Source organism: Vicia villosa, linkage group LG3 (genome assembly GCF_029867415.1).
Source record: "Vicia villosa cultivar HV-30 ecotype Madison, WI linkage group LG3, Vvil1.0, whole genome shotgun sequence".
Taxonomy (NCBI): Eukaryota; Viridiplantae; Streptophyta; class Magnoliopsida; order Fabales; family Fabaceae; genus Vicia; species Vicia villosa.
This window is the reverse complement of record NC_081182.1, coordinates 82,858,792-82,876,510: the sequence shown is the minus strand read 5'-3', so window position 1 is coordinate 82,876,510 and position 17,719 is coordinate 82,858,792. Positions and strand designations below refer to the sequence as shown.

Sequence of the window (17,719 nt, the reverse complement as noted above, 5' to 3'; positions counted from 1 at the left end):
TTCTTTTCTTGTCTATATTTTTGTTTACTTTTTGCTCATTCAAACCCAAGCTCGAAACCGTAGAAATTGTTGAATGGCATCTCTCCATCTCTGAGGACGATAATTCCCGGATCAATATTTCCAATTTTTTTTGTTGCTTGCCCTATACTGCATTCAACAATAGGACACCCCGGTTTCAAAAAAAACTTGCACAAAATGGCGCGATCTTAGATACCCGATACATATGATGCGACTCGACGCGTCCAAAGGCGATCGACTATGAAGTGGAAAAAATGTCTCACATAATCCAAATCTCGTCAAATCCACACACACTCGATCGTACGCACTTGCTATGAAATGACCCATATCGGGAAATGACATCCACTTCGAAACTGGGACGAGACCGCTTAATGATGGAACAAGTGAATCATGAAGTTTATCAAAGTTTTCTTTATTTTCATAGAGTCGGCCGTAGATGTCTCTATGTGAAATCAACTCCGAAATAAGTGCTCGTCGAATAAGAGTGTGATTTTCTTCTCCTTTTCTGAACAAACCGGCAACGGCCCGATATCCACAATTGTCGTCGGTGCCAACACCAACTATGTTATCAATATATTTGTGCATAAAAAGCGGCATCTCATCAATGTAGATCATTGGAGATTTTTTGGTCGGAGGTGTGCGCGACGGCTTCGAAATACAGGCTCCTTTGTTAGCACTACACTTGGACTTTGGTGTTGGTGAATCCGGGATCAATGCATCAACGTGTTCAAAGTAAGAAGGAGATCGTTTGGTTGATGTATATTCTTGGGTACTTTTCGGCTTTTTTGGCGCACCTTTGATTTATGTCGGTTTGTCTGACTTTTGAGCACGAACTGCACTCTATTGTTCAAACATTTTGATTCGTCGGATAAATCAAACCATTCGTGTGATGCCTCATAAACACTCTGAAACACATTCTTTGTAATTGAATCAAACTCAAAACACATTTGTGTTGTTAAGCATCAAGCAGTCGTCTGGCCACCACGCCCTTTGACTCCGGCGTTACGTCACACTGTCCATTTGTTGAACATTTATTTGATGCTCGTGATATTCATCTTCAAAAATTTGAGTCAATATAGTTTGACATTTTCTAAAAAAATAAATCTTGTGAAAAAACAGCTTTCAGAGACCATTGCTATACATATATACAAATGCACAACCAACAAAATTGATGATAAAGGTTTGTGTAAATTAGGCTACTATAACGACAAGACAAGCCTGAAGTATATATATATACACCAAATTCAAACCTAATGTGTTGACAGCATAAATAATTATATACTTTTAAACATGCATTCCAAACAGTAAATAATTACTCTTTTAAAATAAGTAGCATATAACTAAATATGTTGACATTATAAATATATGAAAAAATGTTGCACCAATTATATACTTTTTTACATGCATTCCAAACAGTAAATAATTACTCTTTTAAAATAAGTAGCATATAACTAAATATGTTTTATAAATATATGAAAAAATGTTGCACCAGTTGAGTGCAGCTCTGACAGTCTGACTCCATTGTCATCCTGATCACAATTTGGATGAACCACCATTTAGAGCAATAGCCACTAATTCTCTTCTTAAAATTTTGCCTGCTGGAGATTTTGGAATAGAGTTAATAAAAGAAACACGTCTTATCTTCTTGTATGGTGACACCTGCAACAATAATAAGCACACTTAAAATATGACAAGAATAAAATTAAAAATTGTGACAGCTTCTTGACAAAGTAAATTGTACAAGCTGTGGTTTTGGAGGGGTAAATGAAGCTCATGCTTCATTCTTTTTTATTATATATATTATATGTAAAGGCCTCCAACTTATAGCATTTGATAGTTCAAATGTCACTTCCGACCATCTAGTGCATACTGTACTCCCTCGGTGGATAATTCATTCATCAGATATCTGCCTAAAACATACCTGCTTTGCCACATACTCCATAACCTGATCTGCAGTGATCTTGCTTCCAGGCTTTCTTACCACAAAGGCCATTGGAATCTGTCCAGCATCTTCATCAGGATACCTGTTCTCAAAAGATTAGTCGTAGTAGATTTAGCGAACCTTCTAATAGACATAGTCATGTACTTTATTAAAGCAAGTGAATTACATCAACAACTTTTCTTTGGGACCACATAAAAAAACTGATTTATATGACTTCCACATGAACAAGAATTTGGTAAGACAGTATTGAAAATAATTTTGGGTTTGCTTTCGAAAGGAAACAGAGAGATGATTAAAGCAGAAGATACATACGGAACTACTGCGACATCCGCAATTTCAGGATTAGTAAGGAGTATGTGCTCTAATTCAGCTGGGGGAACCTGAAAAATAGCAAGGAAAATGTAAGGGTAGTAAAGTGGTATTTGCAAAAGAATGTGACGTGTTCTTCAATTCACGATGCTTCACCTGATAAGCTTTGTATTTGATCAATTCCTTCAGTCTATCTACAATGAATAGAAAACCATCCGAGTCAAAATAACAAAGATCGCCGGTCTTCAGCCATCCCTCTGAATCCAATGTCTCAACAGTCGCCTTGTCATCTCCTATGTAACCTGCACTGACACCATAATAACCACAGATAGTTAGATATCTCTAGCTATATCAACTGCATTTGATCAAAAACATCATTGATCTTGCATATATAAATCGGTATCATTTGTTAGCAATGAGGAAACCCAAAGGAGAGAACAGATAAGAACTCTAGTCAATGGACTAAAGTGCGAGACAAGGAAAATAGAGCAAAGTATGTTGGCATTGAATACATTATACATGAATCTGTCTAATCATCTATACTGATATCATCTTTTATAACTCATTGTAAGCTTATTTGCAACTTTCACATGTTCACAACTCTACACATGCATTTTGAAACATGATGATCATAGCAAATCATAGGTTTTTAATGCACATCTTCACTGCAGAAGATCATTCAAATGCAATGGGGCCTATAAATGGATAAGCCCACAAACTTTACTTGGATTTTGCAATAGATTAGTGTTGCTAAGCTGCTAGTGTTACTAATCACCTTTCATGATTATCGGTCCTCGAATCCAAAGCTCCCCTCTTTGCCCAGGAGATAATGCCTCTCCAGTAACAGGGTCAACTATCTTAGCCTCCATATTTTCTGCTAGTCGACCCACAGAACCATGGTGCGTAGCCTCATCAAAACCTATCATTCTTGCTGCCGCTCCTCCACTTTCAGTCAGACCATAGCCCTACAAGTAGAAATAGAATCACATTATTAAAAACAAAAAATCATCTCTTTTACATATTATATGTTAAAATAATAATAATTACTAATAAAATCAACTGTTCCATATATTTAAATCAAACAAACAAAATCCAATGTTTCTATAATAGGTTTCATGATTATATAACTAAAAAAATTAAATGTTCCATAATTGACAAGCTCTAATTAATTACACCATTCCAATTAAACTCAAAACATAAACTAATCACAAATGTGTATTTAAAAGAATGTGTCAGTGAGAATTCTTTTATTAAGCCTAGAAGAGCAAAACTAATGTTGGTGGTCCCATTAATAAACGAATCATGCAACGTTTATCACCTGCACAATGTCCACATTGGGGAATTTTGCTTTGAAGCTCTCCGCAACTTCCTTACCAAGCGGCGCGCCACCGCACCCCAACAACCTGATCGAACTAACATCATATTTCTTCGCCAAATCCGACTTGGCGAACGCCGTAACCAACGGTGGCGACACCGGCATATACGAAACCCTATACTTCTCTACAGACTTCAACATCCCTTCAAAATCAAACCTCTCCATCAACACAAGCGTCTCCCCCATAGCCATAGCTCTCACCATCATGAAGAAGCCAAACACATGAAAAAGTGGCAGCGGAAAGAGGGAGACCGGATGCGGTTCATTTTCAAGGCCGTCATTGTAAACATGCTTCAGTGAACAAAACCCTCCGATCAACGCGATGAAGTTACGGTGAGTTAACAGCACGCCTTTGACACGTCCGGTGGTTCCGGAAGAGAAGAGAATCGCAGCTGTGTCGGATTGACTCGTTTCGACTCGGCGAGGCTCGGAGTTGGAGTTAAGCATGGAAAGGAAAGAAGGAGAGTCGGTTACGATAGTGCCGTAAGGGAGGTTGGGGATTTTTGAAGCGGTTGAGGAAGATGCGAATGCGATGACTGGTTTAGTGAGGTTAACGATGTGAGTTAACTCGGATTGGGAGCTGAGCGGGTTAGCAGGCGCGATGGTGACACCAAGGGAGAAGAGGGCGAGATAGAGTACGGGGACGTGTAGGGAAGTTGGAGTGAGGATTAATGCGACGTGGCCTTTGGAGAGAGAGGTGTGTGATTGGAGGGAGGCAGCGAGGGATTTGATTTGGCGGATGAAGGTGGGGTAAGTGAGGTGGTTGTCGGTGGTGGAGTCGATGAGGGCGGAGATGTTGTTTTCGGTGGCGGTGGTGGGGATGAGAGAGAGTATGTATTCGGTGAGGGAGAGAGGGAGGGAAGGTGGAGGGAGAGGGATGTTGGGACGGAGGCTATGGAAGGTTCTGGAATGAGAGGAGAAACCGGAGTTAGGGTCGATGGTGGCGTTGTTAGAATGTGGGTGTGAAGTATGGTTGGTGTTGGTGGTGGCCATTGAATGCTTCAACTAAAATTTGCCTAACAAGAGATGTACAGAGTTCACAAACACACATTCACTCTTGCTATATTTATTATTTATTCAAGAAACGTTGTAGAACACACAATTGTTATATCACGATGTTGACTTTATAAATGTTTTTTTTCTTCTTTCAAATAAATAAGGCTGACTTATAGCAGGTGTATTCATTATTATATCTACATATGATTTTCAAAAGGAAAGTTACATCAACATCTACTCGAATATATTAAAATATTAGTGCATATAAATATGTATTAATTAATGGAAGATTAATTAATATACGTGTTAAAATTAAATAGGATGTCAATGTAATTTTAAGAGATTTAAATGAGGTAAGTGCTTATTTTAATTATGAATTTTTTTTATAAATAAAAGTTTGATTTGTTTAAATTTTTTTCTTTTCTACTACGCTTAAAATTTCTGCTTAGTTGATTGGCGATTTCTACTGTTCATGTTAAATTCTAAGATTAATTGTTTGTGCCCTCTTTTCCATAGGCAATCCAATTATGTCACGGGTTTTTCTTGACTGTTATGCTATTCCAACCAAACCTTCAGAAGAAATTAAAACCCACAATCAACAAAAAATATTTGTTGAAGTTGTAAACGGTGTTTGTGACATTTCACTTAGTCAGCTTCTAAAATCGTGCGTCGAAAGGGATTCTACTGGCCATCATGATTCCCGAACAAGAATATCTCCTAGGTGTTGAAGCTTATAAGCACAATCTTCATGATAGAGTTATCTGGCCAAAAAGATCCCCATCTCTATTAGTTTCAAACTTTATGGCATTCTCGAAAATGGGGAATCACTTCTCTTGGCAAGAGATACTTTGAGTTCTCATTCTCCTCCTTGGAAGATGCAAGGCTTGTTAGGTCAGTTAATTCATGGATATCAATCCAGGTTTTTAAAATTATTCCCATAGTCTAAGGATTTTATCCCTTCAATCTTGAAGCAAACTTTTGTTCAAGTATGGATACTGATAGGAAAATTAGCAAGTGTACTATTTTTCACCGATGTAGTTTTAAAAAGAAGTTTATACCCAGTATCGAACTCGCGGACTGCGTAGGAAATATAAGTTTCACAATTATTCAATTGAACAAAATATCATGGGATTTGTTTGTTTGTAGAGAAATTATATTAATTATAGCTAATGAAAGCAAAAGTAAAATAACGGTTCTTGAAAATATGAGAAAGCATGCTAGGTTAGGTGTTTAAATTGCCGTGCAATGAACTTTAATCCCCAATTTATGAAATATAGTTATAACGAGCTACTACCGAATCTCAAGAGTTGTTTTCCTTAATTCCTTAACGGAAAACCTTTGGTGTTTATCTTTAATCCTAATTCCTTAGCTATTAACGATAACAACAAGTACTATAGTAATGAATATCAAGAATTAAACGGTTACTACGGTTAAATCCTCATTCCTAAGCAATTTTACCGAAGTATTATTGTGCAAATTGCGTTGAGTTGGTTTGTCCGACCTAAATCTCAACCGTGAATCCGAAAACTATTTGTCCGATAGAAAAGGCATTAAGAATTTTGCACAATAAAAATAAACTCATAAAACTTTAATAACATAAATTGATGATAATAAGGTTCATAACAATGGCAATTCAGGGACACCCCCTAGCAATGGGGGGTTTAGCTTCTTATAATAATATTCGAAGAACTAAAGATAAAGATGATAGACATTACAAAAATTGTGGAAGTCTTTGATCTTCAATTGCGATCGTCGTTGAAGATCTCCATTCTTCGAAACTCTTGTTAGCTCCTCTCCTTCACCGTAAAATTCTTCAATATGATCCAAGATAATCCAAAAAACTCTCAAATTAGGACTAAGTAGTGTTAGGTTACATTCCATTCATGTAAAAAGTCGAAAACGCCCTTAATAAGACTTGAAATAATGAAACAGCCAAAAAAACAATTTCTGGCCGCAACAGCTGACGCGGCCGTGTCCCACGACGCTGGCGCCTGCGTCAACCTCTGTTTTCTCTTAAAAAGGCTCTTTTTCCATGTATCAGCTGACACGACCGTGTCCCACAACGCTGGCGCCCGTGTTAGCTCCCAACAGCATTTTTTCCTTTTCCAGCTGACGTGGCCGTGTCCCACGACGCTGGCACCCGCGTCAGCTTCTTTCCTTTCAATTTTGGCTTTGTTTTCTTCTGTTCTCGTCCCAATTTTTCGGCGATTCTTCCTTACACCTGAAATAACCAATAACTACCACCAAAGTGATCAAAAGTAACTATTTTACTAAAAATTACCACTAACAATTAGATTAACAAAACATGAAAGAATTACTTAAAACAAAGAACAAACCATTCACAGTGTTACCGAAATGACCGATTTTTACCAAATAAATTGCGGAGTATAAGTGAAATTGGTGACCGATCACAACCCCAAACTTAGCTCGTTGCTTGTCCTCAAGCAATGCCTGAGACATCAAGCAAAGGTCACCCCTAAATTTATGCTTCCACTATACAACCGTGCTTTTCACAACTCGACTTCCACCCTTCCGATCAATCGTGCTAGCTTTTACTCCCCGAATTTTCCGCTCCACTTTCACATTAAAATTTTCCTTCACTTGTAAGCTTTTTCACACTTCTCACCAAGTCTCTCACGGTTACAAGTAATTCACTCATAAATCACGATATGCAATATCAACTTTTAAATTTGAACAAATTCTACTTTCATACATAAACACTTTGCACACACTTTTTGAGGTCTTTGGGTTGTAACGGGGCTTAGGACAGGTGGGATAAACAAGGAAACGGATACACAAAGGTTTTGGGGGCTCGGCAGTCATGTTGTCTTTCTTGTCATTGTGCTGATTTGAATACGATGGGGTTTAACATTGACTCTTTAACTTCACTCAATTATTCGAGTGTTTCAAATGTAACCAAGTCATTTAGCCGGGACAAGTGTGTTTTTATGAGATCTATATTTTTTTTCTTCTTTTTTTTTTCCGGAGCATTCAAGAGTCTCCATATTTTTTTTCACACTTGCCCTTTTCGTATAAGGTTCGCCACCCCAAACATAGAATATTGCACAATTTCTACATCCACAACGTTTATGCCGAGCACGGGTAAGAGGGAATATTTTTTTCTTTTTGGCCAAGGGGTAATATATGCGGTTTAAAAAAAACAAACAAGGGATACAGGCTCAAAGGGGTTTGCAATGGATAAACATAAATAAGGGACGGCTAGAAAGGCTCAAGGGGAAACAAAAAAGCGTGCCTCAGTGTGTGTTATCATGTAGTGTCATATGAGTATAACTTACGCAAATTCAAAGTGATAAAGTCATACCTGACTACTCTCTCATGATGATAAATTTATGGTTTTTTATGATCTCACCATGTTGGGCATAGCTTACAGGATCCCGAGTGCTTATTGTGTAATGTCGCTTCTTTTCCGGTTCGTATGTACCAGCTTTCAATCTCAGTCCGGTGTCATCAAGTTGCGTCCAACTACTTCTTTCGGTTGTATCAACTTTCAGGGATGTCTTTTGGTGCAAGATTGGGTTGTCTCGTTCATCCTTTCCTTACTACTTCATCAATCATCCAATAAAGCACATCAATCTATAACACTGGAAGGTTAAAACTGAACAGAAATAACTAAAACAAACAAAGAATAACTGAAACTAAAAACTGAAAGCAATAAAACCCCCCCACACTTGAACCAAACATTGACCTCAATGTTTAAATTCAAGATAGTGAGGGTGAACTCACAGAGGGTACTGCGACTCCAGCTGTCGCTTCCTAGCTTTCACCGGAGAGACCCACCTATTTTTTTCTGAAAACAAAGCAAAAAGTAAACCGCATTATTAAAACTGTGGGTTGCCTCCCACGAAGCGCTTCGTTTAACGTCGCATGGCTCGACGGTCCAATACCCTTTATAAAGGAGGGTACTTCCTCCTCCAAACTTGGTTGCTTGTCACTTCCCCAACCACAAACTTATGAAGCAGAGAAGTATGGACCACTTTTCTCTTCAAGTTACTACCCACTTTCATCGTCTCACCTTTACTTTCCACTGTTTTCTTCTTCTTGATTTCTTGAATTACTGCAGGAATTTTTATAGGTGTAAGAGCTGAGACCACCTTAGAGATGATACTTGAAACTTTTTCGGGATGATGTGGACTTTTGCTGGCTCCCTCACTTCTGATCATACCAACTTTAGATTGATTATTCCCACCAGCAGCTTGTTTTTTGACTTCTAACACCTTCAGTGTTACCTCCTCATCAAATGATTTAACTACGAGTTCCCCTTTTTCAATATCCAAATTGCAGCGACTAGTAAGCAGAAATGGTCGCCCAAGAAGGATTGGAGTCTCTTCATCCTCAGGAATGTCCATGATGTGGAAATCAACTGGGTAGACAAACTTGTCAATCTCTACCATTACATCTTCGGCTATCCCATATGACTTCTTAATAGTGTGATCAGCGAATTTCAACTTTGTTTCACTCTCGCTTATTTTTCCAATCTCCAACTTTTTGAAGATGGACAATGGCATCAAACTCACACTAGAACCAGAATCAATTAACACCTTCTTGACCACTCTGTCATTGATGGTGCACGGTATTGCCACCACTCCAGGGTCTTTCTTCTTAATGGGGATCTTCCTTGCTGGCGAGACTCTACCACACTTTTCAGTCACAATTTCTGTTTCATCTCCCACTAAACTTTTTTTTGAAATTACCTCCTTCATGAATTTCTTGTATGCAGGCATATTTTCAAGTGCTTCAAAGAAAGGTAAGTAAATCTCCAACTTTTTGAACATTGCAATAAACTTCTCAAAGTCTTTCTCTTTTGAATCTTTCTTTGTCACTCTGGAGGGGAAAGGTAGCTTGATCTCCGGTTTAGTTTCTTTCTTATTTTTCTCTTCAAGTGGCTTAACCGGTGGTACCACTACTTCGGGTTCTTTCGGATTTTCTCTCACTTCCAGATCTACCTCTATGACTAAATTGTCATTTATTTCCTCTTCTTCTTCAGGCTCTGGCGCTTTCTGACTTCTTGTTGAGACAACATTAATTTTCTCTTGGTTTTTTGGATTTGCCACAGTTGAGCTTGGAAGAGTGCCTTGTGCCTGTAGAGTGAGATGCTGTGCTATTTGACCCACTTGAACTTCCAGATTTTTGATTGAAGCTGTTGTGTTCCTATGGTTATTTCTTGTCTCTTCTTGAAACTGAGAACATTGTCCGGCCAGTCTCTCAGTAGCTACTTCCCATTCTGCCTTCTGAGGAACTTGTTGTTGATCTTTCCATGAGAAGTTTGGATGATTCTTCCATCCCGGATTATATGTGTTAGAATAAGGATTGTTCTGCTTCAAGAACTTGATCTCTTCAATTTGTTGAGGAGTTGCAAAACAATACACAGTTTGGTGAGGGCCATTACAAATCTCACAACTGACCGTCTGAGCCGGTTGAACTTGAGCCACAGTTTGAGTCTCAACAGTCATCTTCTTGAGTCTTCTCTCGACTTCAGCTACAATTCGGTCTTCCATTTTCACAACTTGATTAGCCAACTTTAAATCAATCATCCCTTTCGGCTGGCTTACACTACGGTCATATAATTCCAAATGCTCATTCGCAGCAATGGCTTCAATGATCTTCTTGATACCAGTGGCTGTTGTAAAATTAGATAAGCCACCGGCAGCTGTGTCAATGAGTTGCTTAGTCTTCATCTTGAGGCCATTCACAAAGTTCTGCATCTGTTCAGTTGCATCCATATTGTGAGTAGGACATGCAATTAATAATCGTTTAAACCTCTTGTACGCATCTCCAAGTGATTCTCCTTCCTTCTGTTTAAAATTTACTATGTCATACCTCTTATGGATATACACAGAAGTAGGAAAATACTCGTTGAGAAATGTCGTCTCCATCTGTTGCTAAGTTGTAATGCTCCTAGCAGGTAAAGAGTAGAACCACTCTTCAGCATCTTCTGAAAGGGTAAAGGGAAACATTACCAACTTTTTCGATTCCTCAGAGTGTCCTTCAATTTTTAACGACGTGGTCATCGTGAGAAATCTCTGTAAATGCTTATTTGCATCTTCATTGATTTTTCCCGAAAAAGGTCTCTTTTCGAGTTGCTGGATCGTTGAAGGGTGCAACTGAAAATGAGCAACATTGACCGGTTGATTTACTATTGTCAAACGTCCAGTTGGAGCATTTGATCCTCCATAGTCACCGAGAAGTCTCTCCACTGGAGGTGTATCTGCAGCCATGGTTTCAGACTCGGTGTCTGAATGTTCGGAATGAACCGAAATTACTTCCTCTTCTTCAGATTCAGAAACTGTCGGTGTTGCTTTTGATGTTTCCGGTCTTTCTTGTCTTGCTTTTCGAAGTCTAGCTCGCAACGATTGTTCTGGCTCTGCGTCAAAAAGAAATTCTGCTGAGGCCTTACCACGCATACAAAGATTAGACAATTATTAGTAGTGAGCAAATAAAATAACAGAAAATTAAAATTTTAGTTGCAGAGCAACAAAAACCCAATTGAATTATTATTAAACTTATATTTTGGCAGTCCCCGGCAACGGCGCCAAAAACTTGATCGGAAAATTAGCAAGTGTACTATTTTTCACCGATGTAGTTTTAAAAAGAAGTTTATACCCAGTATCGAACTCGCGGACTGCGTAGGAAATATAAGTTTCACAATTATTCAATTGAACAAAATATCATGAGATTTGTTTGTTTGTAGAGAAATTATATTAATTATAGCTAATGAAAGCAAAAGTAAAATAACGGTTCTTGAAAATATGAGAAAGCATGCTAGGTTAGGTGTTTAAATTGCCGTGCAATGAACTTTAATCCCCAATTTATGAAATATAGTTATAACGAGCTACTACTGAATCTCAAGAGTTGTTTTCCTTAATTCCTTAACGGAAAACCTTTGGTGTTTATCTTTAATCCTAATTCCTTAGCTATTAACGATAACAACAAGTACTATAGTAATGAATATCAAGAATTAAACGGTTACTACGGTTAAATCCTCATTCCTAAGCAATTTTACCGAAGTATTATTGTGCAAATTGCGTTGAGTTGGTTTGTCCGACCTAAATCTCAACCGTGAATCCGAAAACTATTTGTCCGATAGAAAAGGCATTAAGAATTTTGCACAATAAAAATAAACTCATAAAACTTTAATAACATAAATTGATGATAATAAGGTTCATAACAATGGCAATTCAGGGACACCCCCTAGCAATGGCGGGTTTAGCTTCTCATAATAATATTCGAAGAACTAAAGATAAAGATGATAGACATTACAAAAATTATGGAAGTATTTGATCTTCAATTGCGATTGCCGTTGAAGATCTCCGTTCTTCGAAACTCTTGTTAGCTCCTCTCCTTCACCGTAAAATTCTTCAATATCATCCAAAATAATTCAAAAAACTCTCAAACTAGGACTAAGTAGTGTTAGGTTACATTCCATTCATGTAAAAAGTCGAAAATGCCCTTAATGAGACTTGAAATAATGAAACAGCCAAAAAAACAATTTCTGGCCGCAACAGCTGACGCGGCCTGTAACACCCTTCTAAACCCCGCGGAAATTAATAGAATAAATCAGAGTAAAAACATAAACACAAGGGTGCCACAGTTATTTAAAATAAATAAACCAATCATGGTCAAGTCATGCTTTAATAGGAAACGATTTACCAAAAACACAATTATGTTTATCACAGCGGAATAAGAAACATCATCAACATAACCAAATGGAAACATAATCCAACACCAAATAAAATAGATAATTCTCATAAATCTCTATAACTATCGTCCCCCAGTGTTACAAGACCAGAGCATGACCGACACGACCCAAAACAACGGATAAACTCTACGAGTCATCCTCACCGAGCACTAATGTCGCTACTCCTCAATCTGAAAAATGTCAACAAGTAAGGGTGAGTCTCATTCTCAATTAATCAATGTTATGCATTCATAAGCAACAAAACATCATAATATATCATTCACCCAAATTGTCATATATTCAGATATTCAATGATCATCCATCAATCACAATAAATACAACAATTACAATAAATACGACACCAAACATAACACTGAAATTCAATTCAATCATGTTATGGCAAAGATGCATGTGACCAACTGACACTATGCATGTGGTACCAATAAACCGTGGAATCAATCCACCTAACCGATCTACGCCTCATCGAGATACGGCCCACCGACACAATTTCCGCACAATGGGAAATATGTCCACCAACGATCCAAACATCACCGGGATCCATCATCAAATGCATATGAATGAATGTACACATATACCATACTTAAAAACATCACCGATCCGATGCACCGCATCGTCTCATCATAACTCACCATTTTCATCACCGAATAAGTATGTACACGCTGCACAATCATTCAATTATTCACATATATTTACATCAAATGTATCATTAAATCATCACCGTCATATTATCACAACAATCATGATAATAGTCACAACAAATCTATCACCACATCAACACATTGTCACCTTCAAAAATAAATGCACTCAATGTTACATTCAATCATACATGTCCACATATAACATATAATCATCACATTAATAATAATAACGGTTCATTCCATCATCCCACGAAAACATTGTCATGTTTACACAATTCCACATACACACAATGTATATCACCGAAGCAATTAAATAATCTTTTAAAAATAATTCGGGTCACCGCCCATCTCACCAATTCATCATATAAAATATTTAATTTGCTTCACAACGTCCCAAACGGCACCAGGAAAGGATACACGGATCAAAAGATACGTTATTTTAAAGTTTTAGAAAAATTCAACACAGCAAAGTTCGCTCAGCGAAGCCCGACAGAAACGAATCCTTCAGACCTCCGCTCAGCGGACCTCTAGCGACGCCCAACAGAAGCAATCTACGTTGGGACCTCCGCTCAGCGGACCCCCTCCGCTCAGCGGACCTACGATTTCACCAATTCTCAGGTCTGCGACAGACCTGCGATTTCATACCCCTTTCACCCAAAAACAATTCCAGACATCATATACAAGCATACAAACATCGAATTTCTCACCACACATCATTATACATCAAAACAAACATCAATAACCAACAATCTATACAAATTCATCAATTATCCCGAATCATAACATACCTAACAATATCAAATCCCAATATACCCAATCGAATCGAATCATACGTTAATCCATCCTATTACCCATAATCACATAATAGAAATTAACCGGAAGAGTCCCCCCTTACCTTAGCCAAGAATCTGGACTTTTCTCCTTCTTCTCCATCAAACCCGTATGCCTCTTTTCATCACTTTCAGCAAGAATCTCCAATCTTCAAACCCGCTTATCTCCCTCACCGAGAACTTCCCTGACACGAATTAATAAATCAAATCGAAGGAAATTTCGTGTAGAATCCGAATCTTCAAGAATTACCTGATTTGGAGCTACGAGCAGAGAGTTATGACCCATTTTGTGAGGGCTGCACCATGAATACGAAAATCCCTTTTCTCCATGAATTCTCCTTCTCTCCCTCTTAGGTTTTCCTTCTCTATTTCTCAATTTTCTCTTATTTACTTGTTTTATTAAAACATGGCATAATTTAGTAATGGGCTCAACATTTAACACCCCCTCATTACTAAATACCTCACTTGGCCCAAAGACCCATACTCCATAGTTCTTCCAATTAGTTCAACGAAAATACCAAATAAATTCCAAATAATAATTTAATTTCCGATTAAATTAAAATTAGAAAATATGGGGTGTTACAACTCTCCCCCACTAAAAGAGTTTTCGTCCTCGAAAACATACTTCAAGTGAAAAGTCTCGGATATGAGTCCTTCATCTGACTCTTCAGTTCCCATGTAACATTTTCATCAGTCGATCCTCAAAAATCCATCTGACATAACCAATAGGAAGCACATCTCACGCATTCAATCTCAGCTCTTACGTCGAATTTGACCACCCAAAGGTGTACTACTCGTTATACTTCCAAAAGGTTAACAACAATAGAACGTTGAGGTACAACCCATACAATACGCCCAATAACTGAATAATATAATTACACAACTCGTGGTATAATCACACCTGATCAACACTGCAGCAATGCATTCCATATTCGAACGTACCAACCTGAAACACACTTTCCTATTTGCGCGATAAAGTAATACTTACACTTTTCACCAACTGCTTCCTTCAAGAAAACTCAATAATAGTATTTTTCATACCATTGAATTCAAATTATCTGACTGCTCTTAAGTCACACCATCAACTATCCAACACTTTACATTCTGCTTCCGCTACACTACTCCGATTACTTATTACAATCATCTACACCAATTAGATTTCTTAGTTTTGCCCAATTCCAACTCTCTTTACTCATTCGTTTAAAATCCTCCTTTACCATACATGGTATTAATTTACCACTTAGCAATACTTATACTCATTCAACAACAAATTCCTGAGTTACTACATCTATTAAGACATTTTAATCATCAGAACGAGCACACACGAGTAGTTATAATCACACTCATCAACCTCCATATACCATTGCTTACAAAATAGCTCAACTGAGTCCCACTCTTCTCCAAGAATTAAATCAACTTCATCCTTCATAGAGTATATTTCCTCATTATATATGAAAATCTACAATAACACCTTTCAACAGCACAAAGTTATTATAGCATCATATAGTATCAACTCATCGTCTTAACTCCGCCGAATGCATACTCGTCAACCACGTACAACCATAATAACATGTTCATCATCTCGGAAATTATTCAAAAGAGTTCTAATTCTTCGACACGACATCCTTACATCCACTAGATTCTATATTCAGCATATAGATCAATACATATTCTCTATGTAGGCTCCTGACATATTAATTCCTCACTGGCCACGAGTAGTACTCATGACACTACTCCACATCACACTTTCGCTACGCGACTCTGATTACCCATCTTAGGTCATCATCCAATATATTGCAATCTTTCATATTCACTTCTTCATAAGTTCACACAACATAGTGAGTGCTTATTCTCACGGTTTAATATCCATCACATCTTATACCATTAAGGCAACAAACAAGCTCATCCCATCTATATGATTCCGTCTACTATCAAGAAGAGATTAAGGGTGATCAAGTCCTCAATTTGTCAATAGATAGCCGACAACCATATGTAAGCATAAACCGTCGTTACTACATAATAGTGTCCTTTCTGAGCCAGCACTCAAACCCATTAACATCGTCATAGTTCAATAATTCACTTTGAGTCTTTACAACTCGCACATTTCCCTCTTATTGGATCTTGTCGGTGAGACACCAACATCCAAACATTTCACATAATCCGCTTCATAGTCACTTAGCATCACACACTTGTTAAGTACTTCCAAACTTCATTGTCACTAACATACTCGTACATTACTATTCATCCCGTTCCAAATCAAAATCCTCATCTTAGCAAAAGACCGCGACAACATTCATAACTCGTGGTTTTACTCTAAATCTCATGGCATCCTTCGCGTCTAAGTATTATTCCACTCAGAGTCTCAACAAAGTCTTCCTCACATCAATAGGTGTCAGAAATCCTCTACAATTCTTCTTTTATACATGTCGTTACTTTGGCATCACAATTACGACTTCAACTGTTCTAAAGTTTATTTCACCTTTTCTACTAATTCACTCCTCACTAAAATCCATCAGCACTCAAATCATCTTTATTACCGAACATCTCATCAACTTATTCATCGACAACATATTCTACTCAATTTTGTTTCAAACAATCGCGGTAGTAGGCATTCTTATTCGACAAGTTTCACGCTTCCTTAACCTACTTCATAATATCTCCTCATAGAATCAATCTACTGTATTTATAACTCTCCCATAAGGTATAACATAATCTCTCCTCTTTGTAGGTTCAAACGGCACATTAATCCGACACTCGGAACTCAAGATGTGAATTTTCCAATCATTATCCGAAATGCAACATCGACATCATGCAGCGACGCTCTATACGATATTCGCAAAAATCTTCAAATGGTATATTCTATTCTTAAAATTACTTCTCAACAACCTTCTAATTATTCCTTCAATCCGTCCAACGCTGACACTGACATCCCGTGCGGTACCAATAAGTCTAGTTCTAAGAACAAGAGTAACCGTAACTTCACCTCTTTCCAACGTCTCTCTGTCATAATTAATTATGTTACAGCTGCTGCAACCATTTTGATAATAAAGTTCATCTCATTAGCTTTCCGACGCTTCAAACGGAACTCAAATCGGATGTCCATAACTCTAGTTATGAATTTTCGAAGTTCTGCGGCTATTCAGCAATTTTCCTGCGTTTTGCTTACGAAAATCTCACTCCAAAACTCATTCTCTTCAACTCGATCACATTCCAAACAGCCCCTTATCATATCTCTTCACTTCCAAACATTCTTATAACTTGAGCAACACATCCCATCGCCGAAGTGCGATTTCTGAAACATTACGACATCAATCCTCCTTGTAAACTTGTAGCTGAATCTCTTCCGAGACGTAAGGCTACTCAACTGACAACTTCGCAGCACACCAGCAGAGCTGATACATTGCAACTTTCTAATTTTCCTCTCCTACAAATAATCATCAATTACATATAATCATCCTCCTTCAAGATGCTCCAACTTAATTACCAGCCAAGTCTTAATTCCAAGTCACCTTCAATTCGGAAAACAACAACTCCAACAACGCTTACACTGTTGCCAACAACAGCCTGTTGAATCAATCATCTTACAACTGAAACATAACCGAGAAGCGAAGCTTCTCCCCCACTTGTTTCAAACCAACTTCTGCAACAAACAACCAAGTACCGACAGTGATTCACTCACATGTCGCGTACCAAGGGATAATACGCCGACAGTATTCAACAGCCGCGCAACTCAACTGACTCGACAATTGGCCGGACGGACCGACCTGCTCTGATACCACTATTGTAACACTCTTCTAAACCCCGCGGAAATTAATAGAATAAATCAGAGTAAAAACATAAACACAAGGGTGCCACAGTTATTTAAAATAAATAAACCAATCATGGTCAAGTAAT

At 37.9% G+C, this 17,719-nt stretch overlaps 1 protein-coding gene across 1 annotated transcript; it reads right to left on the bottom strand.

The window, feature by feature from the left end:
- Positions 1–1,355: 1,355 nt before the first annotated feature.
- On the bottom strand, positions 1,356–4,702 carry LOC131662073 (4-coumarate--CoA ligase-like 9). Its single transcript, XM_058931760.1, has 6 exons — positions 3,588–4,702; positions 3,045–3,234; positions 2,426–2,571; positions 2,273–2,340; positions 1,940–2,042; positions 1,356–1,677 (listed from the first exon to the last, which is right to left on the bottom strand). The coding sequence occupies exons 1-6, from the start codon at positions 4,635–4,637 to the stop codon at positions 1,552–1,554; spliced, it is 1,683 nt and encodes a 560-aa protein (XP_058787743.1). The 5' UTR covers positions 4,638–4,702; the 3' UTR covers positions 1,356–1,551.
- Between the last annotated feature and the right edge of the window lie 13,017 nt (positions 4,703–17,719).